The following is a 25,744-nucleotide window of genomic DNA, read 5'->3' as shown; positions in this document are numbered from 1 at the left end:
GTTAATTGGTGACTCTAAATTGCCCGTAGCTGCGATTGGCTGGCGACCGATCCAAGGTGGACCCCGTCTCTCGCCCGAAGTCGATTGACTGCAGCCCCCTGCGATCCTGCACGACGGATAAGCGGCTTTGAAGATGGATGTTCTCACTCAGGCTCACCTACTCATTTCTACCTGCATCTTGGAAACTAACCAGAGCAAAATAGTTTTTTCCAGGCGCTAAAAAGGATAATTTTAGACAGAAGTTGAATGCAAGTATATTTCTATGACGGGATGAGAAAAATAATGTGTTTTGAACGTTATAACATGCATATATCTTGAGGCAGAAAGAAAACATAATATATGACACGCATATGTTTATAAATCTTATTATAATATATACCATATATATATATATATATATATATATAGTATAATAGTATATAATAGTATAAAATGTTTCACAGGTCTTCAGAGAGCAGGAGGCCAACGAGACGCAGAATACCAGGAATCCTTTTCTATAATGTTTATTAAGGCTTTAAATACCAGAAACCCATGTGGATAAATATTTAATAACAGCGTACTGATGTCACTAAATACACAGGGCTATATAGACAGCTTGTCCGTTAGTAGTGGTAAGAGGTGATTAGTATTACAAATGTGTGCCAATAGAAACATTACAATTAAAATGAAGAAAATAGCTTTAAGACAAACTCATTGACAAAATTATTTTCATATTATTTCTTACATTTAATCCAGGCTTGATAACCAAGCTGAGAATAATGCAAGTGACGAATACAGATTTATAGATGAATAATAACCCATTTAATAGTAGTTTGATGGGGTTGGTTTAGATGACTGAGAATGTATCTGAGCAGAAATCCGCTGAAGGCAACACTTGTCCCTCTATAGTGTCTCAATCATCAATTATTACACTGGATAACTATTAAAACAGCAGCAGTAATACTGAGGAGAATAAAACCTGGCAAACGTTTCCTATGTAATCAAAATAAATAAAAATTTGCTTTTGACAATCTAACAAATTGTAATAGAGCGAGAATCTGTTTCTTCATCGATTTCACTCCAGAGAAACCGCAAAGAGCCGTCTATGGCACCAGGGTCTGGAGATGCGACGGCCAACATAAAGCAAAGTACTGACGGTGGGGGACGGATGGGGACGGTTGGGGACGGGGGAATGGCTAGAAGTCTGTTGAGCAGGGACGTATGGCTTCTGTGGGAGGAAAAGAGAGCCCAGCTCTCGCCGTCATCCTAAATGTCGGAGCCCATCTCAGCACATTGTTTGTCTGATATGTGTGTAGCTAGAGACTCAATGATGTCCAACAGCAGCAGCTGGCTGAGAGACCGCAGGTTTGGGAGCTTGGATACCTTTGGGAGGGGAGGAGAGCAAAGGAGGAAATAAAAAAAATGAGCCATAAACTAGGACAATGAGTCAGTCAAATGAGGAATAAGCAGCACCTGAAGAGGCTCAAAACAAATGAAGATAAACAGTAACAATGGAGCAAACGCTGCAGTGAAGCCGGGTACGCCGCTTTTTGGAATAACAAACAATAATCGGAGTGGCACTATGACCCTCGTGGTGATGAGGTGCTTGTACAGCCGGCCGGCCGGTAAACAGTCTCTACGTAGCAGATGGAAGGGGATCCACGAGAAGGCCAAAGGTGTCAGTGTCCCACAAAGGAGACAGGCCTACAGGCTTAGCTCAGCTGCAGTGAGTGGGCAGCAAACCCCCAGGGCTCTGGATACAAGCGCACCCACCTTAATGAACTGGTGGACAATAATGTGCAGGCAGTGGTTCTTCATGTCTAGAGCCTGGGTGTTATCAGCTGCCTCCAGAATCTGGAGCATTGAGGAGAGAGTATGTTAACAAATGATTCACTCTGCTTACAAAAATGTCTTCGAGATGGGGCCCAACATGAAGAATTGGGTCACTGCTCCCCCCCCAGTGGGTGAAAACACAAATACCTGCAAGACATTCTCCACAGTGACGTTCATCTCTAGATTCTGCTTGCAGTACGCCTGCAGCCTGTTGTTGGAAAAACCGTAGTAATATGGTGCAGCAAACAGATAGCTGTTATCACAGGTTAGGGAATCCAAAAAAACATTTTCTACGCGCCACATACAAACAAAAACAACTTTGCAGTTCTGATGCTTTGAATTTTTTTTAAAAGGTTAGTTGTAAAAAGTGACCAAGACAACTTCTAGTCTGACCTTCAGCACACAGCTGATGTATACATATCTACTCTACTTGATATGGACACCGATCATCCGATGTGAAGCAATGCGATGGCAATGCTCCTGCATTTGACATCGTGCTGCGCGTGTGAAAACGTGACCGGCATTAACATGTGATTCCACAGACAGCTCAACGCTGATGGCTTTTTTGATCGTAACATATCAAATCCTTAAAATTCTAGAACATAATCACTCAGAAATACCTAAATATATCGATCTCAGGGTTTATAGCTAAACACAACTTGTTTTTAAGTCTTGTTCATAAACCCGTACTTCTGGTTCGGAGCCCGTTTACAGGTGGAAACTAAACTCGCCAACAATTTCAACAATTCCACACATATCTGCAACAATACGTTTCGAGTTTCCACAGAATATAAGGGATCACAGCTATTGGAGAAGGATGTTTTCAGTTTACAGTTATTGAGAAGTCTCCCAGCCACTGGTTGAGACTTTCTGATCCCACTTTGACTCCTTTGAGTTCCCATTTTCAAAAAGCATGTGGATTCTGCGATCATTTATTTTTCTCAACTTTGTAAAAAACGTTCATGGAAAGTACTTCATCTGGTGAGTGAATATAAAGCAGGCTGAATGTGAGAAGGATACAGGGAATCTTCCGGAGGCATGTTGACGTCGCCATAGTAGATGTAACGCAGCATGGACTCAAAGGCCTGCTTACTGGGAACCATCTCACCGATGGAAATATTTACCTGGCCGTCCACAGGCATGAAGGAGCGGAACATTGCCTCAAAGTAACTGCGTAGAAATATAAAAAGGTTAAAAAGAGTAAATCACCACCACAATGTCTCAAAGTACAACGATGAGAAAATAGTAGGTCCCGAAATGTTTGTATAGTATTCAAAATTCATGTTTCTTTAATTTGTCTAATTACAAAATAAAATATTACACCTGATTGAAACCTGATTGAGCAGTCACGTGTGTTTGATGAAACCTGTGTGGTTCCTACCTTGATCGGGCTGCCAGTATAGCTTGATGAGCGGGACGAGGTTGTCCGTCCAACAGCAGGATAATGTTGCAGAACTCCAGGCCGCCTCCCTCCAGGTAAGCCTTCATGTCCTGGACCAGAGAGGTCCCAATATCCACCGGCTGGTCCGAGTACAACCTGAGCGGAGGCTGCTGCTTTCGCCGCACGATCTCCACAATCAGTGGCGTGGACAGACGTTCAAACTCCTTCGTCATGATCACCTGGTTGAAGTGCGATTCCTTCACCACAAAGTTAAGGCAATGTTCCTACAGGGAGAAATTAATTGTGAGCATGAAGAAAACAATAGGTGGTTATTCTACTGAACTATCCTGATTGAAAGTTCAACACGTGTTGTACTGGGGACAGTCTGAACTTTAACCACTGGAGGGCAGTACACATCCAATCAGCAGCAGGTGTTAAATGAGTCTATAACAGTTATCCAGATGTACCTTGAGTTGGTCCAGTTGCAACTTGTTGGCATTTTCACAAACACTGAGAACATTCTGGAGATCCACAGATGCCTCAATATACTGCACACACAGCTGCTCGAGGCGGGACAGCTTAAAACTGAGGGCCAGTTTGTATACATCCATGATTAGAAGAACGTCCTGCACATGACCTTTGGAGGTAAGCGAAGAAAGAAAAAGAAAGTCATCAGTTGTTCTTCTCTGCTGGAGATTGCTGCAGCTACAGTCTGTAGCTGAGGCCTGAGGACTGATCAGAGCGAGCGTGAAGAGAGCAGTACCTCTGCGTGGGTATTGGATCTTGTCCGTGTAAAGGAACTGCATTAAGACCTCAAATGGCTGGGCCTCGGCTTCTCTGATGGACACCTCTAGCATGGGCCTGCTGGCTGCTGGCAGATCCCTCGGACTTCCAGCTGACCCTTCGTCACTTTCCTCGCTGCTCTCCTGCTTGGCCTTCTGCACACAAAGACAGCAGGTTGTTTAACTAGCTACAAGTGCTTCAACATTTCTTTTTTTAAACTTTACGGTCTATTAATATCTTCTGACAACACCAATAGTCTCAGGGGAAATGAAGTGTGTTCCAACCTGTCGCTGCCTATCCCAAGCCTGCAGGATTTTTTTCCGCAGCCACTGACATCTTGCAGTCACTATGGCGATATGCCCCAAGACTCTCTCCTCCCTCTGTAAACAACCATAACAATGAGTCAAACAGGCCTAAAAGTCATCTTAGTTTGGTAATGTAAATGTCGCCCATAGGCTTAGTTCCCGAGTATCACAAACTTACCTCGCCCAGAATAAACTCCACGTCACAGAACTGACGATTCTCCCACAGTTTGCCATAATCCTCATGGAGAGTGCACTTTGGATAGCAGGAAAACTGCAAGAGAAAAATATAGATATTTTTAAGCGCTGTATAACTTTTAGTTACCCTCCGAACAGGCTTAAAAGCTTACTTTAGTCAGGAAAAGTGTCCAAGTGATCGCATTTCAACAAAGCATTGTTTTGACACCAACCTGGAATCTGTACATCTCCCCACTCCGTACGTTGTTGTCCACAGTTCCTCCAAAGATGTACATGGCATCTTGAATCACAGCAGCAGCATGGAAAAGTCTACCGCTGGGCATCTGAAGGAGCAAAAGAGGGTTAAAGTCATTATGCTTTTCACATATTTGTGGTATCATTCCACCACTCCTATTGTCTATTGGTAGTCTTTTACCTCACTGTCCATGCTGGGATGGATCACCTCCCAGCTCTGAGAGTCCACGTCGTAGCAGTGCAGCTCGTTGGGCAGGGTGTTGTCGGCCGCACCGCCAAACACATACAGGTGACGGTCAAAGGCAACCATTGTGTGGCCGTAACGTCTTTGGGGAGGTGGTGGGGAGCCCCGCAGTAAGTGTTCGGTTGGGATCCGTGTCCACCTGAGAATAATGAGTAAAGTTTATTCCCATGTAACACTGGACTCGACAGAATCAGTGACTGAGGTAAATCACGGACACAAGATGAATGAGTTCTTACATGTGGCCCTTGAACTCAAACTGGAAGAGGTTGTTGGTGATTTTGGCTCCACTCTGACCAGAAAACACAAACATCTTGTTCCTGCATACGGCGACAGGAAAGTTGCAGCAAGATGGAGGAATCTCCCCACTCTGATCAATCTGATGGACAAAAAGACAGAAACAGAGATGTAAACACAAAGAGTACAGTGTTGGTGAGCGTTGTGTTCATAATGTATTATACTGGCCTCTTCCCAACAGGCATGTTCTCGATCTTGTAGATTGATGGTCCACATGTCATTCAGCCTGCATGCAAGGGAAAAACCTGCCATTATTGTATGCAGAAACCAAAGAGTCAGTTGTTACTAAAGAAATAAAACCTTAAACATACCTGGCATTCCCATCATAGCCAGCAAATATCCACAGTTTATCACTATAGACCGTGGCCCCGTGTGCAGATCGAGCCACTGGTAAGCTGAAACAGAGAGCAGGATAGATTAAAAAACAAAATGCACATAGATTTTAAAAGGATGCGGTTGATCTGAACTGATCCCCATATAGACAGTATGCCCTCATCATCCATCCCAAAATAGTTATGTTTCCATGTGAACGAAGAAAACAATATCCCCTGCTATTTACAGCTAACAAGGCCATCTCACACCAAGGTAAGTTCTTAACATGCTTCAATTTGGAAGCATATTCATTGGAAAAAAAACAAAGAAAATTGTAAATGTGCAGTGTGTTATGTGCCGTTAAATGAGTGATTTTACTATTTAAAAAAACAACAACCAAAACATACATTTTTAATACTTTACCTGCCCTCCACTTTCCATTCGGTCCACTGCCCCGTTGCAAACTTGTACTCAAACAGGTCATTTTTGTTTTTTAGGTTTGAGTTTGAGTAGATGTCTCCAGTGTAGCCCCCTGAAAAATATCAAGCCCATCATTATTTCATCGATATCTCCTTTGTTTGCACGTTTTGCATGAATGGCATTCAATTATGAGGAACGTAGGTTTATAAAACGTTACCAAAAACAAACATGCTGCTGCCATAGACCACAGCCGAATGATGATACCTGGGAGCAGGTGGAGTTCCAGTGGTGAAGGCCCTGCAGTGAATATACCACGCACAGGCAATAAATCACTTTTCAGTGACTGTAACTCATTTCATTTAAAACGGAATAGTGCATGAACGCGAACGTACCGACACCACGAGCAGTCCTTCACGTCAAAACGGAGCAAGTCGTTCAGCATGTTCTTTCTACCAGACGACAGGAAACGTGAGCGCATTGTCACGTGGTGGACAGCAAGTATGAAAGCGGCTCGCTGCGCCAGTGCTACTCACCCATTGTCTCCCCCAAACACGTAAATAGCGTCTCTGTATGCCACGACAGTGTGCTTACTGCGCCTGGACAGAGCGGGGGAAGTTGGGGGTGAATGCGCGGCTGTGCAGACGTGCGATTCAAGCCGTTGGAAGCCACTGAAACTGCACCTACTCATCTGTCAACATGTTACCTTGCGCCGACAAACTCATCACACGGAGGCAGTCGTCTCCAGCGGTGAACGGTCTCAAACGGGCCAAAGTTTAGCGTCAAATATTCCACGCTGTCGGAGCAACTGTGGTCGAAGTCAACACTCGGGGCCACTTTGGTTGATTTTAAGGACATCGTTGCCAACTCATCCGGTTGAATCGCGTCGTCAGGGCCACTCGTCCGCGGTCACCGCCGCGGTAAACGCCATCGTTGGAAGTCAGTTAATAGCTGCGTGTCCCTGTGGATACAAAACACATCCGCGTTAATTGCGTTAGAGTATTATAATATTTCTCGGCTACGAGTTAGCAACTCGCGGTGCTAAAAAAAAGTGAGCAGTGTAGCTCGCCCCGGCTAGCTATCCACCTAGCTACATGCTAAGCTGCGAAACAAACGCAGCTAACGGTTATAGACAACTGACCGGCAACGGGCGGCTGCCGACGTTAAACACAAACGCTCTTATCCGGTCCAGTGCGTCAAGCTTGCGAGCAAACGAAGCGAATGAGTCCGCAACAAGTCCCTGGCGACATGGCTAACGTTTAACTAGCAAAACAAGACCTGTCATCGGGAACTTCGCCCCCGGGAGGGAGACCAGCGCGTCACTTCCGGTCAAAATAAACCACCCAAACACATGTGGATCATCCGTTTCTCCTCTATAAGCTCCAGGTGTTCTCTGCAGCTCTGAAGGAAATAGCCGGAAGGATTGTGCGCAACCTGGCAACAGCAATCCTTAATATGTCTTATTTCTGCTCTCTTGTTATTATTTATTAACTACTTACTAAATTTACTATTACATCTTTAGATATTCTCAATGTATAGTGTGGTCTAAGTTGTCTCAATAAATGATTCCATCTGCGACAGTTTATTTGAGTGAGTGTACACTTTTGATGTAAGAGATATACTATATATATATATTATATCAACATCAGTATAATCTGTTTGAATTTAAACATTTTGCAGGTGAAGATCGCTAACTTTTGCTCAATGCACAGGACAACCTATCACTCAAGTCAACGAGTTCAAACTCAGTTTAATATGACTTGGTTTCGGTTTGTCATAGTGATACAATAATTTGATATATTTGTAACCAGACAGCAGTTTTGGTTGTACAGTTTTTATAAACGGGATGCCGTATACATTCATGCACAATAAACCACAAAAAAATATTGCTACTTTTTATACATGGAGTAATATAAGGATGGAACAGTCACCCACTGACAGCAAATGTCTGTTTAATGAATCACAATCATCAACATATATGAAATGTAATTTTCAATTTATTTTGAGGATGAAAAGAATCAGAAAAATATATGGAGGACAAAATCAGTAAATTATAGATACATTAATATATAACCATAGCTATCAATAAATAGATAACCTGGATGAATAAAAAAGGAAAAAATATATATGTATGGACATGTATCAAAAAGTAATTAGTAATACAATGCACAATACTATATTAGTGAAATATATTGTGAAAGTATTGTGAAATATATACTTCTCAATACAATGGATAAATACAAGTTTTTCATTTGTATTCTTTTCAGTACGCTATGGTCACAAGGCTGTGCAACCACATGCTGTTGGTGTTTAACACTGTTAGTCATAGTGATCTAGACATGATTTACCTTATTTGGCTGAACATTTTGTGATTCACTATGCAACAATTTTTCACCACATCGTCATTGCCAAATCCATGGAGAGGGCGAACGCCAAAAGGAGGTTTATGAAGTGGTATCAGGATAATTGGCCAAAGAAGCATAAATGTTATTTCATATAGCACAAAAGTCATTGCGCAGTTAGTTTTATGGCATTAAACAAAAGTAACATATTATTGCCCATTACAGACAGAGCTTTCAGAATGTAGCTGCTGAAAAAGCACAGGTGTACAGTAATAATAAGAATAACAACTATTGCTTTGTTGGATGTAGTAGCTCCGGAAACGAAGCGATCATTAGTGTCATTAGTTGAACCCGGACGTGCTTTCCCTCTTATGAAAAGTATAAAAGGCAGCCATATGAAGGTCCGTGTTTGCAACCCTATTATTTAAATTATGGCTGATTTTGTCCTCCACAGACAGTAAAGTGGGATATATTTCTTAAATTCACATTTTCACATCTCTATTTCAGCCTCTTCAAACAGAACTTCTTTTGAGTCTTCAAACAATCTTAAACAATTTGGCAGGGAAGGCAGCATTTTTGTCTTAATTCTATATATCATATATATATATATTACGTACTCATTTGCTGCATTAGGTCAGAGAAAGAATATAGGGTAAAATATTTAGCCTTATGTGTGTGTAGTAAACTGGTTCAGTATTTGTAGATTGGGAGGTCTACAGTATTTATTTTCAAAGACATTATAGCACACAAACAAACGAGATGCAATTAAGCCGTTGTGTATGAATTTCCTCCAAAAATGGACGGGTCATAAGATTGAAAAGGGACATATTTGTACGAATTTTGATTTATCAGCCACACAGTCAGATTCTTCTTCTTTGAATAGAATCTGTCCGAGTTGAACCTCTTGCTCACGCGTCTCGTCACCAGTTGATGACGTCTCGAACGTGGCCCCACAGCTTGGTGATCCACAGGTTGACTCCGAGCTCCGTCAAGTACTGCAGCTCCGGCATCAGCATCTTTCGGCACAACTTCCTGTGTGCCTTGTCCACGTTCTTCTTCAGGTTGTAGCCCATGATGGACTTCTCTCCGATGGGTTGCCATGGCTGCATGGCCGTCTCCTGGATGCTGCCGGCCTCTACAGCTCGACCCCCCTCGATGCAGATGGACGCCATCTCTGCGTTCTTTCTCCTGAGCTCGGCCACATCCTCGGCCATCTGCCGTGCTCCATATGCATCAACTTTCTTCCAAAAAGTCTGGTTGAAATGCTGGTACAGCTTCCAGTCCACAGCGTTCCACTGGAGAGCCTTGGCCCTCAGCTGGGGCGTGAGTTTAGACACAGTGGACCCCTTGCGGGCGTTGAGCTTGAAGAAGAGCAAGTCGTCCATCTCCCAACATAGGGCCTCCTTGAGCAGGATGAGCGATTCCTCAAAGTATTCCACCAACATGACCAGCTGGAAACGGTCTGTGATGGATTGGATTCCCTCTTCTACCCGCGGATCATCCAGCTCCAGAGTGTTGGCCTGTCCGAAGTCAAAGAACAGCAGATTCTTGAGGTAGAAAGCGTTAAAGCCGTCTGGATCAAAGTAGTAATGGGGGTCGCGCAGAAACTCAGTCAGCTTGTCATGACCTGGTATCTTCCAGGTAAAAGGCGCCAGCCGGCCAAAGTAGTGGAAGGATGACTCAAAGAGCTCCGCAGGGTCTCGCAAAATGGTGATGTAGGAAGTGTCCGTGGGGAGCAACTTGGTCACCTCGGGTGCATTGAAGCGCATGTGATTACAGATAATGTTGAAGCACATTCCAGGTCTGTAGTCTTTAACCTGGGAGCGCTGGAACAGCGACGGATAGAAGAAGTCGTTTCTGCTGTCAGGGAAGGCAAATTTGAGTCGATGCTTCTCCCCAAAGCGGAAAAGGATGTTGAGGAAGGTGCTGCTGGCTGTTTTGTGGGTTTTCATGAACATGATGTCCACCCTAGGAGTGCAGGTCGGCTCAGTGGTTTGCTGTGAGCGGTTGGTGATTCGTTTGGGACGGAGCTGGGACGGACGGTGGGCACAAGAGTAAGGCACTGGAACCCTACAGAGAACCATCAAATGATCACTATGCAAATGAAGGGAATGCAGCAAACGATCACAGTACTGAGGCCAGATCACAAAAATACACAATGTGCTGAATGAATTTGAGGCTGTGTGTTTTACATTGTGTGCTGAGTCTTACTCCGGATGGCTGGAAGGGATCTGAGCAGAGGAGAGGCAGTAAATCAGGATTGTGCAGCTGGTCAGGAGGGTTCCTAGAACCAGGCCTTTGCCCGTGGACCTCCACTGCCTCCGTTGCTTGCCAGCCATGGTTCAGTAGGATGTGCGGGTTACCTTAAAAAACACAGAACTTCTACATCATCACCATCGTCATCATCGTCACTGCGGTACGAATGTTCTCCCAGACCTTTTTTGATGCTCTGAAAGTATAAAGAGGCCAACCTCTGTATTGTGTTATCTTTGTTACTCAGAGGCAAGCTCGGAGGACACAATGTCCTCTTTGAATGATTTATTCACATGATGGCGTGGAAATAAATTAAAGTATAAAGTGACCCGTACCGATTACCATCTTTGTTCTCTGGTTTCTGCTGGAGCAGAACAAAGAACAGAGATTACATAAACGTGCATTTGTAGAGCAATCCAATGCAATAGCATGAAAGTGTAACATAAAAGTTATGAGGTGGTGATTTAACTATTCTGTTAATGAGTTGCCATGAAGTGATAATTAAAGGTTCTCACAGCGAGGTGCATTATGTTTTGACACAGTTTCTTGTGAATGTACTTCAAATGCTAGAGTGATTTATAAAATGGCATGGTTGTGGTTTACATTGACCCGATGTTACTCAGCTCGGCAATAAAATAAATAATGCATTACTTTGGAGAGTGAAATTGTATCCCCCCTGCAGACTGCCGTAAGACGAGCTTCCTGCTGACAGCTAACAGGTAACAAAGAGGCACTTGGAATTTAAAGCATTATGTAAACTAATGTGACTCTAGAACAGAGACAGCAGTGTTTCACGAGTTGCACTTTTACTGCTGAGTTTTGAGCAAAGAAATACAGACATATTTAGTTTTAATAAATGCTTGAAAATTATATGTCAGTGTAAGCGTTTTTTATGTATTTTTATTCTTTTTTTTTTTCAGAAGACGAATTGATGAATTTCCAAAATGTTTTACTTCTCAATTTCTATCAGCAAAAAATTGTCGTGAGCTTCACGCACGACAAGAGGGACCTAATGACTTTAAACTGTAATGAAAAATGTACACTCAGCTTAGGTAAAATCTTATTGTTGTTTGGTGGATGTCTTAAGCCGTCGTACTATTTGCTCCTCGGTCCTCTGAGCTGTAGAGTAACATTTTAGGTTCAATGTTTTCATCAGAGCGTTACAGAACTCCCCAAACACAGCTCAGTCATTTCTGCTCTTTTTCTGGACTGAAGGGACTATTATGGAGGCGTGTGAGGGCCCTTTCTCTCGGCCATCAGAAGCCACTCTGTTGCGAGACATTTGAGGACAAGAATAGTTTCATGGTTTAGCCTCCAAACTCAGGGTTACATTTCATGTCACATTGCTTTTACTCCTGCTTCCATGGTAGTCGGCAGTAACCTTCAGACCCATCACATTGGAAAAATAAATGGTTATTTTTAGTTTTTACGTAAAAGGTTCCATGTGAACTCAGTGTTTGTCCTTGTGGATGTGGATCTTTATTGATTACAATTCCTTCCTAAAGGCCTTTCTATACTCAGATTTGTTCTTTTGTTTTCTTCTGTAAGCAAGTGCTGTTATTTTAAGAGTCAAGAGGACGTTTTCTTGGTCTGCATTCAGATATCTGACAGTGTTGGTTACATGTTAGGTTTCAACTATCTTGTTTTTTTAAACCAATACTACAGAGAATAATACAAATTAGACTAGAGTCCGGTTTCTTACCCTCATGCATAAGTCCAAAGAGAAATTAATAGCAGTGTTTCTTGTCCAACTCCATTGTCCTCTTCCAGTCCCAGATGACTCATTAAAATTGGTCCCCTTCCTACAGCAAGTCTTACGTCTGATCTGGTCACACACATGCTGCTGAAGACTCGGCTTCGTCCTGCACTCCCCTGATCACGTGCACGGTGCTCACTCACACTTGTTGCTGCTTGTCTCTTTCTCCCTGCACCAACACCCGATGCCTCAAGCCACCCGCTGAGTCCCTCTACTTCCAAGTCCCCAGACTGATCTTTCTGGATAAATCCCTGGACGCCTTTGACGTCAGTGTCTCTGTCAGGGGCGTGCACTTGTCAGTGAGTGTAAATAAGAAGGGGAGTGAGACAGAACGGAAGAGAGGCTGTGACAGACCCCATTCTGTGATTACACAGAGGGCTATTGATCACTGACATTGGGGTCTGAGCAGCAAGCTGATGTGGGCTAAAAACATGTCATAATATGCACAAAGGTACAAATTGTAACAGTAGACCAAAATCGGTCTGTATTGTTTAAAATGCTTATTAGGCAAGCGGTCTACTGATTTTACACAAAAGATTAAACGTTTATGTGAACTGAGCGACGACTACAACCAAGACGTGAGGTTTTTTTAAAATCAAATATATATTTTTTTGTATATTTTCTGTAATGGGTGTGATAAAAGCTGCTAATAGTTTAACTCTGCTCCATGTAGTAGTGGACTGAAGTGGATGATGGCAAGTTAAAAAGGGCACTCTCAATGCAATCTATTGTGCAAGATCGCCGACATTTCCAGCGACAATGAAATGAACATTCGACCCCGAGCAACAAGTTCATTTCTCTCTGCCAGGCAGGATGGAGCCGTATGCGCTCAGAACGTTTCATCCATCAACCTCTCCGCGCGTCCAAGCCCCGGTTCCTGGAAGGCGCGCTGAATCGGTGCTGCTCATCCCACACATGCTCAGGCACACACTGCGGCTTTTGTTGAGCTGGGTGCGTCTTACACTGCGGGCGCAGTGTGCCAGGCGAAGCACTGGACTGGGTGGGCATGCGTGGAATGTAGATCAGTGAGAAAGAAGGCTGCGAGTGTTGAAACGGAACGAGGCGACGAGAGAGCGGTGCACAACTGTCCCGGCCTTCGACCCGGCCGCATCACAGCTCCTCCGTCAGCAACTCCTACGGTCCGTGGGGAGGACAAATAACAGACCAGCGCCTGAGCCCACTGCAAAGAGGTGTTTCGGGACAACCTGTACTTTCACATTGTTTTGTGTATATCAAAAGTGACAGACGAGGTAAAGTTACACGCACACCCTTGGGCGGCACGAGGAACCATTACTGTTGTAAGATCACAAATAAGACAGAAGACTCTGGTTTTACTTTAATACAGAGTTTCAACAACAGATTCTTCAATAAAATGTAAGAAATATCTTGTGTAATGTAGAATACTTGATACAAACACAAAGTTAAGTCACTTTTACATTAATAATTACACATTCTGCATTTCAGGTTGAAACTACGCAAATGGTGCATAGAACTCAGAAGCAGAGCTCTCTAGCACAGCTACAGGCTTTAGCACATGTTGACCTGTAATCCTCAAGAATATAATACAGTTTGTCAAAAACATCATCAGATGAGTCATTTTCTGGTCTTTTTCTTGCTTGATTTTTCTGCGTCATCATGGGCCTTCCTCTTGGCAGTCAGCTTGTTAGCCTGTGAGGAGAGAGAGTGGAAGCAGCGGTCAGTGAACTCATCATTGGCCTTGGATGGATTCCACAAAAGGCAGGTGTAGATAGTGGCAACAAAGGATCCCATATGAAAAAATAAATAAGAAAGTTATCTCCACAAAAATGATGTGAATGTGAATCCATATTCAATCAATGAAATAGAACAAACCTCTCGGATTTTTCTCTTCTTTCCAAACATGATCTTATCGTAAAGGTACTTCTCCCTTTTCTTCATCATCATGATGGCCAGACGTTTCTCTTCTGCTTTCTCCTCCTGCTCCAAGCGTTCTAGGTTGTCTACTTTCACTTTACCAGCTGTCACCTTCACAGGCAGAGACTAAAAGAAAGACGATTGATGAGGTTTGTATAAACGGTTGGTAAAATCTGATCGCAAGGAGGAGATCGAAAGGGTCTTACGTTGCCCTGGGATCTTTGTTCTTCCATCTTCTTCAGAGACTTCTCCTCAACCTTGTCCTCATCTTCATCTTCTTCCTCCTCCTCTTCTTCTTCACTGTCGTCCTCTTCCTCCTCCTCTTCCTCTTCCTCCTGGGCTCGGACTGAAATAACATGTGTTAATTTAAATCATCATGGGCCCCACCCTTGCTATACTCACTGTCACTCAATGTTGCAAAACAGGGATGTTCAAGCCTTTTCACCGAGCGTCACACAAGTCAAAAATTAAATCTGCTTAAGTCGCTTCTTAGTCGGGATGGTGATCCCCTTCAGCAACGTATAAAGCAGGAGGGGGTTTATTTCAAGCGTGTTATATAAAGGCTTATTAAAACATCAACTATAAAATGTTATCAACTTAAATTGTTGTTAAAACGATCAGTAGGATCATCTTGTCAATTCCATCGGAAACCATCTAAAAAATGTCCTTAACCGTTGTTGTGGTCTTTAGACCAAGTAGGCGAGTGTCAGAGCCGTTTGCAGGGGCAGGCAAGAAGGGTAAGCTACCTCGTAGCGGACTATTGGGGCCTTTTCTATTGTTTTCTTAACACAGAAAAGCTACTGTTGTTGCTGCCGTTCGCTTAACTTTGTCTTTTCTCGGCTCCTGTGTGAGTCCAATGTTTTTCTTGTGTTGTAGTAATTTATATTCTCATCTTCCGCACAAAAGCGTTCATATTTTGTGGAGGAGCTGCCTGTTATAACCACTGTCTAGTGGTAGAAATATAAAACACATTCAAGTGGCATGTGGGCCATATTCCATTGTGCAGGCCAGTTTGGACATCCCTCTTAACACAATAAAAAGACAGAAATGCTTGGGTTCACACCCGGTTTTTCTCCTCGCTGCAAGGCCATGATCTTCAGTTTCTCAGGGGGCACGTAGTCTCCATCTTTCTCCTCCACGAAGGGGGAGAGGTGGGGCGGCAGAGTCACTCCGAGGAAGTAGTCTTCCACGGGCAGAAGGATTTTGGCATTGACACAATCATACAGCCACTGAGGCTGAACGTAGTACCTAAAATAGTGTCATGGTAAAACAACGCATATCTCATTAGTATATATGGAGGAGTTTTGTCTTTGTTAAACAAATATGTGACATGTATTCCCTCTATGGTGAGGGGGAATAAAAGCAAAATGAATCAGCAGAGATTTCCTGCATTTAGTGGACTGACGCGAAATGTATTAGTGTTAGTTAGTGTTAGTGTGTTCCGCCATTTCAAAGTCAAGAAAAAAAATATTTTACCTGTTGATGTACTGTTTGTCAATGTTGGGTCTGTCAACAATTTGATGCGTGATGGTCTCATCTGTCACATTGTATGTGCTGCCGATGCAAACAGATCTGTCCCAGGACACTTGTCCACCAAAACACCTGAAAGGCAACAGCAGCAGACAGAAGATAAAACAGCAGCGGTGCGTCAGTTTGAGGTTTGTTTCTCCTCATAAAAACTGCCTTTAATTTTTCCCGCCAGTTTTTATTGCAGCAGCATTTACAGACCTGATGAGAAAAGCCAGCGACTCTCTGGGCACTTCTCTGTTGAGGAAGATCTTAAGCCCCTCAAAAAGCTTTTTCTCAATTTCCTGTTGCTTCTGCTCTTCTTCTCTGGCCTCGAGCTTTGCCACGTCCTCCTAAAGAAAAAGCAGTAACTTTTGTAGGATTTTGTTGGAATCCTCGAGTAGTTATTTCTAAAAAATTGTAACTTTTTTTTTTAATTGCACAATTTTTCTGAGGAAAGGAGGACATTTTTTCAGAAGAACAGCACAGCTGTGTCAAAATCTGACCTGCTATTGCAGACTGACTTACTGCCGATTGCCACTAACCTGCCACTGCTTGCCGCTGCCGCAAGGAGGATCTCGGCCCCGCTGGAGAGACGGCGAGATCCCCCTTGTGGCAGTGGCAAGCAGTGGCAGGTTAGTGGCAATCGGCAGTAAGTCAGCGGGGCAGGCGTTACGACGGCGAGCTGAGTGTTCATCCGTGGCAACCAAACTTGTAGTTGTAATCCCTCGTGTCACACCTCTATAAACCATGGCACCTCTGACAAACATAAGAACCCCTCATTCTGCCTTCAGAGGCCAATTTGTTTGTCAGCCGTAACTTTACCAACAATGACATGTTCTATTCCAGGTATATTAATAAAAGCAGACAAGTTACGGCTAATCGTTATGTGAAGAGTGTTTTTTTACCTCTTCGACAGGAAACTTGTCAAGTTCCGCCTCCTCATCCTCTGTAGAGGAAACGACCTGTGCCAGGGTGGTACTCAGGGCGGACAGTTTCTGCACAGCCAAAAACAATCCATTCAGTGCAACAATCTCGAATTCTAATGTTTCCATGCAAACTCACTCAGCAGTACTGTGACTAACCACATAAAACACAACCTGTTTAATTAAAGAAACCTCTATGTGCATTACTAATAGTTTAAATAATATTTTTAATAATGTCTGCTCATATGACACAGTAAATGAGTGGTTTAACAGACCCTTTAAAATGGTTCCAAGAAACGGAGCCTCACCTCAAGGTAGCTCTCTGAAGACATGGCGTAGTCGTCAACATCCTCTTCGTTCAGCCCGGACTCAGATTTTACATCCAACTGCAAAAAAGGAGGGATAATATTAACATTGTGGGAATAGTAGAACAGTCCTTTAATCCTGGTAGACAATCATCTTCATTATATAAATGATATATATATATATATTATATATTTATTAAGGGTGTAACGATTCATTAACTGAAACGATTAATTGATTTATATTGTGTAATGTTTACATTGAAAATGGCACTTTATTCAAATAAAAGGTTAATACATTTGCCATTAATTGTTGTTTGCTTGTTTAGAATATTCATAATTAATTTAAACCTGATTTCCTTACTAGAAACAACAGGGATCTCGGAAACTTTGCCTGCACTGTCCAGTAAAGTTACTGAATCGATTTCAAGTCACTGAATCGAATCGTTCTAAATTAACCCAGGTCGTCCATGAATCGAACGATCGTTACAACCCTAATATATATATATATATATATATATATATATATATATATATATATATATATATATATATATATATATATATATATATATATATATTAGGGTTGTATATATATATATATATATATATATATATATATATATATATATATATAAAAATAGACCATGTAGAAAGGAGAGACCCGTGGGATCGTTTCAGAGTCATAGTTACCTTCGGTGGGTAGACCAGGTTGAGGGAATGGTAGAGCCTGAAGTTGACAAAGCCCAGCAGAGTGGTATACAGCTCTGTGAACGTTGCCATTACTCTGTAGTCAACATCGGTTGGGTGCTGAAAGGCAAAAAAAAATAATTTAACCATGTCTTGGCTGTAAAATAATGATCAGTGCGAGAATAATGTTTATCCCCGGAGCACATAAAGACCTCATGGCAGTGAGCGACGGCCTTTCAACCGCTGCCATCTACACAAAAGAGTAACTCTGCTCCATCCGCCATCACAGCTTATAGTTTGTATACGTTTTGTATTTGACAGCAACACTGCTGGTTGTCAACCTTCAGTGTAATCCTTTCATAATAAGTCACAGCTTAATGTTGGCATAATCCCAGAGGACTGCGTTTCATCATTTACTTACATCATGGGAGAATTGATATGGCACCAGCCATGTAATGATCTGTCCCATCACCTCAGCTTGGTAATAGATTCCCTTGATGGAGATAAAAACCTGTCGAGGAGACAAGAGTTTAGTTCCTTACAGAACAGAGGTCAATGAACTCAATGCATATCATTAAACCACCCCTCTTAAAAAAAAGAAAACAAGTAAAGACTGTTGCTGAGCAAAGTGGCACCTTTCTGAGAGCACGGGATGCAATCACATAGTTCATCCATTCGACGGTGAGGCGTCTGCACAGCTGGATTGTCTGTACGTGGCATTTTCCTGTCCGGGCGAAGGTGGAGAAGAGGAAGCACATGCAGAGTGCATCGTCGATGTCACGGAGAGCATCAATAAAGGAGGGATATCTGCCACAAAGAAGAAGGAGCAGCAGTGAGGACACAGACTGAACAATGAGGCGAGGGTAGTTACCTTTTTTATTTATTTTTACAAGTAGCCTCCTAAATCCGCTCACCTTTCCTTGACGATGTGGTCCAATTTGTAGGCTGGCTTGTTATCCTTCAGTCTCCCCACAGTGCTGTACTCTGTTCTTCCATAAGCCCTTTTCAGTTTGCGTACAAATATCTGGTAGGATACAATATTTTGGGCATTTATTACAGAGTTTTTTTCCACAGCAGATTAATTATGATTATTCTTCGCTGGCTCATGAGCATCTTCATGTAATTAAGTTGAACATGATGATTACAGAAATAGAAGACGTATGCGTGTGATACCTTGTATTCTCTGAACTTGCGAACAATTGGCTCGTGCAGCAGAAAGCGGATGTCTTTGAGCAGGTAGAACGTCCTCGGGGCTGTAGATCCCTTGTTCACCTTCTTCTTGTTTTTGGGCTCCCGAGGGTAGATGCCTTTAAGGATGCACAGTCGCCTGTGAACCAGAGATAGATTATTTGTCTGCCACATCGCACCCAAACGGTCCGGCTTCCAACTATTAACAATAATATGTATTCAGGAGTAAGTTAGGTGTTGTGACAATGTTTTAAAATCGACTAAATTAACTGCTACCACTTGATAACTGATTAGCTGTCAATGAAATGTAATCTGGTTATATTCTTAAAAATATGAAATTCTGCAGATTACAAAACATATCAAACAAGCAATTGAAAGACACCACTTCGAGTTCATTAAAGTTGAGTAGGAATTTGCCACTCCTTTCAAATGAATAGTGTCCGGATTATTAACTTGTTAAAAACAATTGTTGAAAATCACCTGATATTTGTATAAACTAACCTAAATCTAAACTAAAATCTGTAAAGAGAACGGTTTTATTAGCTACATATCAAATTATTGCCGTCAAACAAGCATTTCCATCTTAATCAATTATTTCCAAAATGATAAATATAACGTTACAATGAACACTTTACTGTCCACGTTACCTGAAGTCCGGGAGGCTCAACTGTAACTTCTTGCGAGCCTTGTTTCTGGTGATGTAGTTGGTGACAGAGCCACTCTCATACTGGAAAACAACCACAGACGACCACATTAACGTGTATTACCGCACATTATGTACACGTTTTAACCGAAGACGCTGAACTAGCTGCAGCTAGCTCCGTTAGCGAGCGAGCTAGCATTACAGCGGTTCCTCGGTGAGTTAGTGGGCCTGAGCTTGACACTAATCCAAAGTCAACTGTTACCTTTTTCTTCAGAGTGCCTCCCATTTGAAAATTGAAGCTGACTCTCCACACAGGTTCGGCTTAACTTAATTGTCGACAAGTTACACGGTTTTCGGGGTAACACAACGCTCGCTACGTCCAATACAAGCAGATGCACGTGTCGCGGGACATGCGCACATACATCACATAGGGGCTATGAAGGACCCGGCTGAGGAGGTGCCCGTTTCTGCGCCTGTCAAAAAAGCTGCTTGTTTTTGCTTATAGCCTATGTCTCTTTTGTGTGTGAAGAGAATGGGCGCACAGTCTATCAGTCATGCTGACATGTCTTGTTACATCTTTTTTTTAAACGAATGCATGCATCATGATGTTAATAAAAATGGTAAATCGCGTTTTCATTATTCTAATCAACATATTTACTATTTACATAATAGTACTTGCATGATGTTAGTAAATGTGTTTCTTGTTGGTCTTGAAGTCCTAAGTGTGGGAACACTATTTTTAGGACCGGCATAGCGAATGATAAGGTAATGCAAAATGTAGACTTTGCCATATTATTTAATCGTTTTACAAGATTTAACAAAATGCTGAGATTGAGTTTATCTATAGTGTAGCTTAGGTAAAGAAAAAAAGCAAAAGCGCAAACTGAAATAATGAATGCTCATCTAATAAGCATGAAGCAGTACAGAAATCTGAATAAACCAACATGAATTAGAATGCATGATTCAACCACAGCTGAACCCCACCCTCGTCTCCTCTCCCTTTCTGTTGGTGCCAGGGATGCTTGATAGAGATGCATTCTGGAGCAGAGCAGTAACACACAGTAAGAAAAAAAAATACATTGAGAGGAAGAAAAGGCTGAGATTCATAAAGAATTAAGACTTCACAAGGACGTAACAGGATGTGCAAAATATTTCATAAGTTCATCATGGGGCTACGTAACTTCATGAAGGAGTATTTTCTTGGTTTTTGGGACTATGAGACACCAAAGGTAATGGTGGTTAAAAACAAAACGCTTGGATTTATATACAGAGGCGTTCAATTTCTTGTGATCACCTATTTCATATGGTAAGCTTAATTTTTGTGTACTTGCATGCTAGTTTTAATGCTCCTTTTAGCATTGAAGAAATATCAAATTAATTTTGTAATTTTGCATTTATAAGAAATGTACTGATTTCAATTCTTTTCTCATTTGCAATTAACTTGGACAAAACAACACATAATGAAGAATACATAATTGTCATTTGCACAGAGGAATTTGTTGTTAAGATTATCATCTTATTGTTTGAAATATTGTTACGCTATTTCTTGGATTAGATATCTTGGGTTTTACTATGGAAGTGTATCCTATTGTCCTATTTTTCTTTTGGCTTTAAAATAGATTGCTGAACAGATCGAGGGTAATCTGACCCCTCCTATATAAATCCACTTGAGGACCAAAAGGTGACTTTGCATCTGTTTGCTCTATCCTGAAGGTATGTCTTCATAAGTCAGAAAGCCTATCAAGAGAGCGAAACCCGTCCAGAGAGCTCAGTTTACACGCTCATGAAAGGCACAGCAGTTCATGGAGACGATATCTTGGACACTGTGGAGTATGCGCGACCCTCAGAGGTGAGTCCAGAACAAATGCTGTAATACAATGCAGGAAAGTCTCCCCTCCTACTGCATAATTATGTCTTCACGACAGAGTAAACCCTACTGACGTATAGCATTTTGTGACATTTTCCTCACAGGGTGGTGACGTCATTAGTACAATATTGAGACGAGAAGTTACATATGATCAGAAGCAAGGGACCTGCGCTGAGGTGAGGGGCCAACAAAAGTTTTCTGAAACAAGAATGGACAATGTAGTAACGTGTCTTATTTCACTACAGCATTTCAACGTTGCCAATGCTAACTGTACTAGAGACTCTGACTGTGTAAAGGGAGAGGTTGACTTTGATGGCCATGGTACTTTTTTTTACTCCTCTCAAAACACCTTTTCCAGCTTTGTTGGTGTGTATTTGCCACATTTTTATGCTGTTTTAAACACTTTCTTACAGGAAGAAGGACCGGCAGATGTGTTCCTTATTACAACCACACCTTCAAAACCTGCGAGATCCAAAGCTGGTGTCCTATTGAGCAATATGCTGTTGTGATGTAAGGCAAATGAGAGATAATCTTCTCCACGTTTGCATGTTCAATCCAGGTTTTAAAAGCCAGAGGGAATACGGTGGGGAAATAAACCTGACATATCTCAAACAATTAACAAAAAAGGTAAAGCCGTATAGTCGTTAAAAAGCTATTTTAATGATGTAGGATCAAGAGATTTATTTTCTATCATTGTGCACATTGATGCACAAATGTGAGCTAAATAAACATAAAGACAGCAGTTGACATTTGAAGTTTTACTGGATACAGTTGCAAAACTGTGAAAATGAAAATATGTGAAATGTTTTGAATTTGTTTTGCATAACAAATTCAATGAAAGTGAAAAAGATGACATTTTACAAAATGAAAAGGGCCACTGTCAGAGGGCTTCATGGACTATTCAGAAAATACTAAATCAGCAAAAACATTTCTGCTTCACAAAGTACTTGTATTTAAAAAGAAATATCTACATTCTTTTAGTCAGCTTTTCACTTCTGATGAATTAAATGTTATTAAATCTTAAGCCACCTTGAAGTACTCCAATTAAACATTTTGGAAAGGAAAAATAATATTTTGTTGGAATGGCCACTAATTAAAACAAGCCGTCGGTTGGCACTGGAGTCGCCGGAGACGGCTGGGAGGTGCTGGCAGGGCAAAGGGCTTGTAGATGGTTGCAGATGCTAAAACTTGTGCATGAGAAAATTCCGTAAGGCCAGAGACAAAGCCCTGGGTTGCTGAAGGCTCTGGACATTGTTGGGCTGTCTTGGCTGACACGCCCTTTAATGTTGCATAGGGGTTGTAAACTGTGACAATGGACTAGCAGACCGGGCTGAGGGTTCATTGTGCTAAAGGTAATGCTGGTGTGCTGGAAAGGAGCCTCCAACCTTTTGCTGGACCTCGGATTCAAGAGGAGCAGTGCGGATTCTAGTCGGGAAACAGTGGACCAGATCTTGAGATCACTCACAAGGCTACTGTAGGGGTCCTGGAAGTTTTCCCAATCGGTCTTAATGTGCTTTGTGGGTTGAGAAGAATTTCAACTGGGTCCCTCAGGTGGTTTTGTGGGGGGTGCTGCAGGAGTACGAGGTGTCGGACCTGTTGCAACGGGCCATCCGGTCTCTGTACGGCTGCAGTAGGAGTCGTGTTCGTATTTTTTTCGACCCCGCTTATGGTCACGAAATCTGGGCAACGAGGTTGCGGATACAAGCGGCCGAAATGAGTTTCTTCTGTAGGGTGGAAAGAGCTCAGTCTTAAGAATAGGGTAAGTAGCCTGGACATCAGGAGGGAACTTGGCGTTGAGGTGCTTCTACCTTTGTGTCAGAAGGAGTCAGCTGAGGTGGTTTGGGCATCTCACCAACCTAGTTAAATGTGCACATGGTCCACAAATGTTGCTGACAACTTTCAGCTGGCATGGTGAGCAGTAAGCTGAGGTAATGACGTCAACAATAACACATCAAAGAGATGGACAAAACAGAAAATGTTCCAACAAGGGCATATTGGAAAAAATAATGGTGAATATTTAGCTGAAACCACCTGACTGTGTAAAAGAAAAGATGACTCTTGATTATTTGATGTCTTCAACAGAGAACCACCATTAGTGAAGGCGATCAATTTCACAGTGTTCATCAGAAACTCTATCCACTTCCCCAGATTTAAAGTGCTACGGTAGAGTAACACACACACACACACACACACTGAGAGAGAGAGAGAGAGATGCAGAAATTCATTAGAGCTCCTTTTCTTGTCTTTGGCAGGGGAAATATCAAAGACGCTCGCAGTAAGCGTGACATACAGAAATACCTCAGTAGGTGTCATTACAATGAGGAGAAAGAGCCTTATTGTCCAAACTTCCGCCTGGGTTACATCGCAGATCAAGCCGGCGAGGATTTCAGTGAGCTCTGCAGGACTGTGAGTAAAAGATGTCTTCTCATGTCCTTTTTTAAACAGTACACACTGACCCCATGATATTTTAAGGATGTACCTGTCAAAATGGCGTCCTCTGTGAGAAAAGATGTGCCGATGTTGTTCAGGGAGGAGTGATAGGGGTCTTCATCAACTGGAAGTGTGACCTGGACCTGCATCCTTCCCACTGTAAACCCACATACTCCTTCCGTCGCCTTGATCTCCGGAAGGATCTGATCAACTCGGGTTACCATTACAGGTGAGCTCCAACACGGACCACTATGTTCAGTATGTTAAGCTGCTTCTGTCACCTTGGCTTTTGTGTCCCAGCCTGAACCTGCATCTCCTGTGCATTTGTGCAGGTTTGCCAAATATTACAGTAAGGATGGAGTAGAGTCTCGGACTCTCATCAAGGCCTACGGTATCCGCCTGGATGTCATAGTTCAAGGACATGTGAGTGGAAACTCTACCAATTCTTTCCACTTTTCACGGTCATGACGTTATTTACATGTGATTCATTTTTCAGGCTGGTAAATTCAGTCCCATTCCAACCATCATCAGCACGGTGACCACTATTACTTCAGTTGGGATTGTGAGTCATCACCACGTTGATCCCTTGTTTTGACTTTAAAGTTAAAGCCGTTGTTCTTTGCACAACCGACTAATCCTTCTCATGTTGTCCGTCTAGTGCACCATTATCTGTGACTGGATCATGCTCAATTTTATTGACAAGAATGAAGTCTACAGTGACAGAAAATTTGATGAGGTGAGAAATACCTCAACACATTTGGGTTTATTGATATTTTAAAAAAGATGTCTAAATAGAATAGCTCAACAAACAATTTTTACAAATGAACATATATTGAAGTATCTAATTGGGTAACGGGTACTCAAGTTGGTGGTCATGGTAGTTAATAGTAAACAACCTTTTGTGTTAATGTAACATGTAACACAACCTGAAACAAAACATTTCCTAAATTATATGCCGACACAGCACTATACTCAAGAAAGGATGTTATATACTGTATATATCTTTTTCATAGAAAAAATAGTGACACCATTAACACATGCCGGCTCAATAAGTGAAGGCTTTGTGTCCTCCGCAGATCACCAAGGAGCCCGCGGTGCCCCCTCCAACAGAGCTCAGCTACATCAACAGCTTCGGCTCCAACCATTCAGACTTGTCGGACGGCGTGCCGCTGTAACGTCGCCTCAGTCCGGTTCCTCCATCAGACTGTAAGCAGTCTGCTGCTGCTGTTAGTGGAACTGAGCGGACCGAACACCAGTGTCAGAGGAGGCGTCATCCACCAGGCGGCAGATTGTCCCAACGTCTCTCCCTGTGCAGTGGATTCAGCTCATATCGTCCCAAACCTCGATGGACCCCAACATCATTACATTACGTGTCTTTTAGCTGGTGCTTTTATCCAAAGCGACTTATATTACATTTTAGCACGGGGAGCAATTAGGGGTCAGGTGTCTTGCTCAGAGACACTTTGACGAGGGACATGGAGCATCCTGGTGCACCTTCTCTACTCCATGCACCACCACCACCGCCCACATGTGTAACGTTAATTCTTCCTCATTCACTTGACATGACTTGTAGTAACACTATTTTGAAGATGTGCTTATTTTCTAAGTATAAATAGGAAGTAAATTGTTTAATAGAAGCAAACATGTGAGTATTGATCAACATTACAAACTATGCTCCTTTCTATCAAGTGTATTGTCGACATAAATGGCAATAAATGTTTTCTTTCAACGCCAGTTTACTGTGACACATGGACCTGTGCTCCTATAAATTAGCATTATTGCACACTAAACACGTTTGAAGAACAACATTCTATTTTATTTTCTCCATCTTTCAACCTGATGAGCTCGGTACTCCAACAGATACAGGAGGAAGCGGCCAGGAGACACGCAAGGAGAGCAATGAGCAGTAATGTAATAACACTGCATTCTCCTTCAAATGGTTTCTGTAACAAGATTGTAGGGAAGAGTGAA

The 25,744-nt window shown here is 42.3% G+C and overlaps 4 protein-coding genes across 8 annotated transcripts; 1 reads left to right on the top strand and 3 right to left on the bottom strand.

Moving 5' to 3' along the window:
• Window positions 1-487: 487 nt before the first annotated feature.
• lztr1 (leucine zipper like post translational regulator 1) lies at window positions 488-7,393 on the bottom strand. 4 transcript variants are annotated; one of them, XM_078086712.1, is made up of 20 exons: window positions 7,119-7,393; window positions 6,684-6,938; window positions 6,514-6,576; window positions 6,373-6,429; window positions 6,198-6,277; window positions 5,984-6,092; window positions 5,560-5,643; window positions 5,417-5,474; window positions 5,191-5,330; window positions 4,892-5,093; window positions 4,689-4,799; window positions 4,460-4,552; window positions 4,261-4,356; window positions 3,957-4,131; window positions 3,661-3,830; window positions 3,194-3,477; window positions 2,833-2,982; window positions 1,960-2,065; window positions 1,753-1,833; window positions 488-1,362 (listed from the first exon to the last, which is right to left on the bottom strand). In XM_078086712.1, the coding sequence occupies exons 2-20, from the start codon at window positions 6,833-6,835 to the stop codon at window positions 1,246-1,248; spliced, it is 2,328 nt and encodes a 775-aa protein (XP_077942838.1). In that variant the 5' UTR covers window positions 6,836-6,938; window positions 7,119-7,393; the 3' UTR covers window positions 488-1,245. The 4 variants fall into 4 exon arrangements, with proteins under 4 accessions (XP_077942838.1, XP_077942839.1, XP_077942840.1 ...); XM_078086713.1 differs by having other exon boundaries at window positions 3,957-4,128; window positions 7,119-7,380; XM_078086714.1 differs by having other exon boundaries at window positions 6,665-6,938; window positions 7,119-7,328.
• Window positions 7,394-7,795: 402 nt separating this feature from the next.
• On the bottom strand, window positions 7,796-12,600 carry gal3st1a (galactose-3-O-sulfotransferase 1a). 2 transcript variants are annotated; one of them, XM_040196399.2, is made up of 3 exons: window positions 12,275-12,600; window positions 10,512-10,682; window positions 7,796-10,389 (listed from the first exon to the last, which is right to left on the bottom strand). In XM_040196399.2, coding segments are annotated over exons 2-3 (1,152 nt in total). In that variant the 5' UTR covers window positions 10,514-10,682; window positions 12,275-12,600; the 3' UTR covers window positions 7,796-9,239. The 2 variants fall into 2 exon arrangements, with proteins under 2 accessions (XP_040052333.1, XP_040052332.1); XM_040196398.2 differs by having other exon boundaries at window positions 10,531-10,682; window positions 12,275-12,556.
• Window positions 12,601-13,652: 1,052 nt separating this feature from the next.
• On the bottom strand, window positions 13,653-20,013 carry pes (pescadillo). Its single transcript, XM_040194740.2, has 15 exons — window positions 19,739-20,013; window positions 19,481-19,560; window positions 18,819-18,972; window positions 18,560-18,669; window positions 18,281-18,452; window positions 18,067-18,156; window positions 17,649-17,765; window positions 16,962-17,039; window positions 16,636-16,725; window positions 15,950-16,080; window positions 15,698-15,823; window positions 15,285-15,469; window positions 14,428-14,567; window positions 14,180-14,347; window positions 13,653-13,996 (listed from the first exon to the last, which is right to left on the bottom strand). The coding sequence occupies exons 1-15, from the start codon at window positions 19,760-19,762 to the stop codon at window positions 13,922-13,924; spliced, it is 1,740 nt and encodes a 579-aa protein (XP_040050674.2). The 5' UTR covers window positions 19,763-20,013; the 3' UTR covers window positions 13,653-13,921.
• Window positions 19,996-25,500, top strand: p2rx2 (purinergic receptor P2X, ligand-gated ion channel, 2). The gene is made up of 12 exons (XM_078086711.1): window positions 19,996-20,782; window positions 21,190-21,325; window positions 21,448-21,519; window positions 21,589-21,664; window positions 21,757-21,853; window positions 23,426-23,506; window positions 23,596-23,749; window positions 23,872-24,002; window positions 24,106-24,196; window positions 24,270-24,335; window positions 24,432-24,509; window positions 24,850-25,500. Exons 1-12 carry the CDS (start codon window positions 20,616-20,618, stop codon window positions 24,946-24,948), a joined length of 1,248 nt encoding a protein of 415 aa, XP_077942837.1. The 5' UTR covers window positions 19,996-20,615; the 3' UTR covers window positions 24,949-25,500.
• The last annotated feature ends 244 nt before the right edge of the window (window positions 25,501-25,744 follow it).

The sequence above is a fragment of the Gasterosteus aculeatus genome, chromosome 13, assembly GCF_964276395.1.
Source record: "Gasterosteus aculeatus chromosome 13, fGasAcu3.hap1.1, whole genome shotgun sequence".
Classification (NCBI taxonomy): Eukaryota; Metazoa; Chordata; class Actinopteri; order Perciformes; family Gasterosteidae; genus Gasterosteus; species Gasterosteus aculeatus.
Note: the sequence above shows the minus strand (reverse complement) of the source record. Positions and strands in the feature narration are given on the sequence as shown.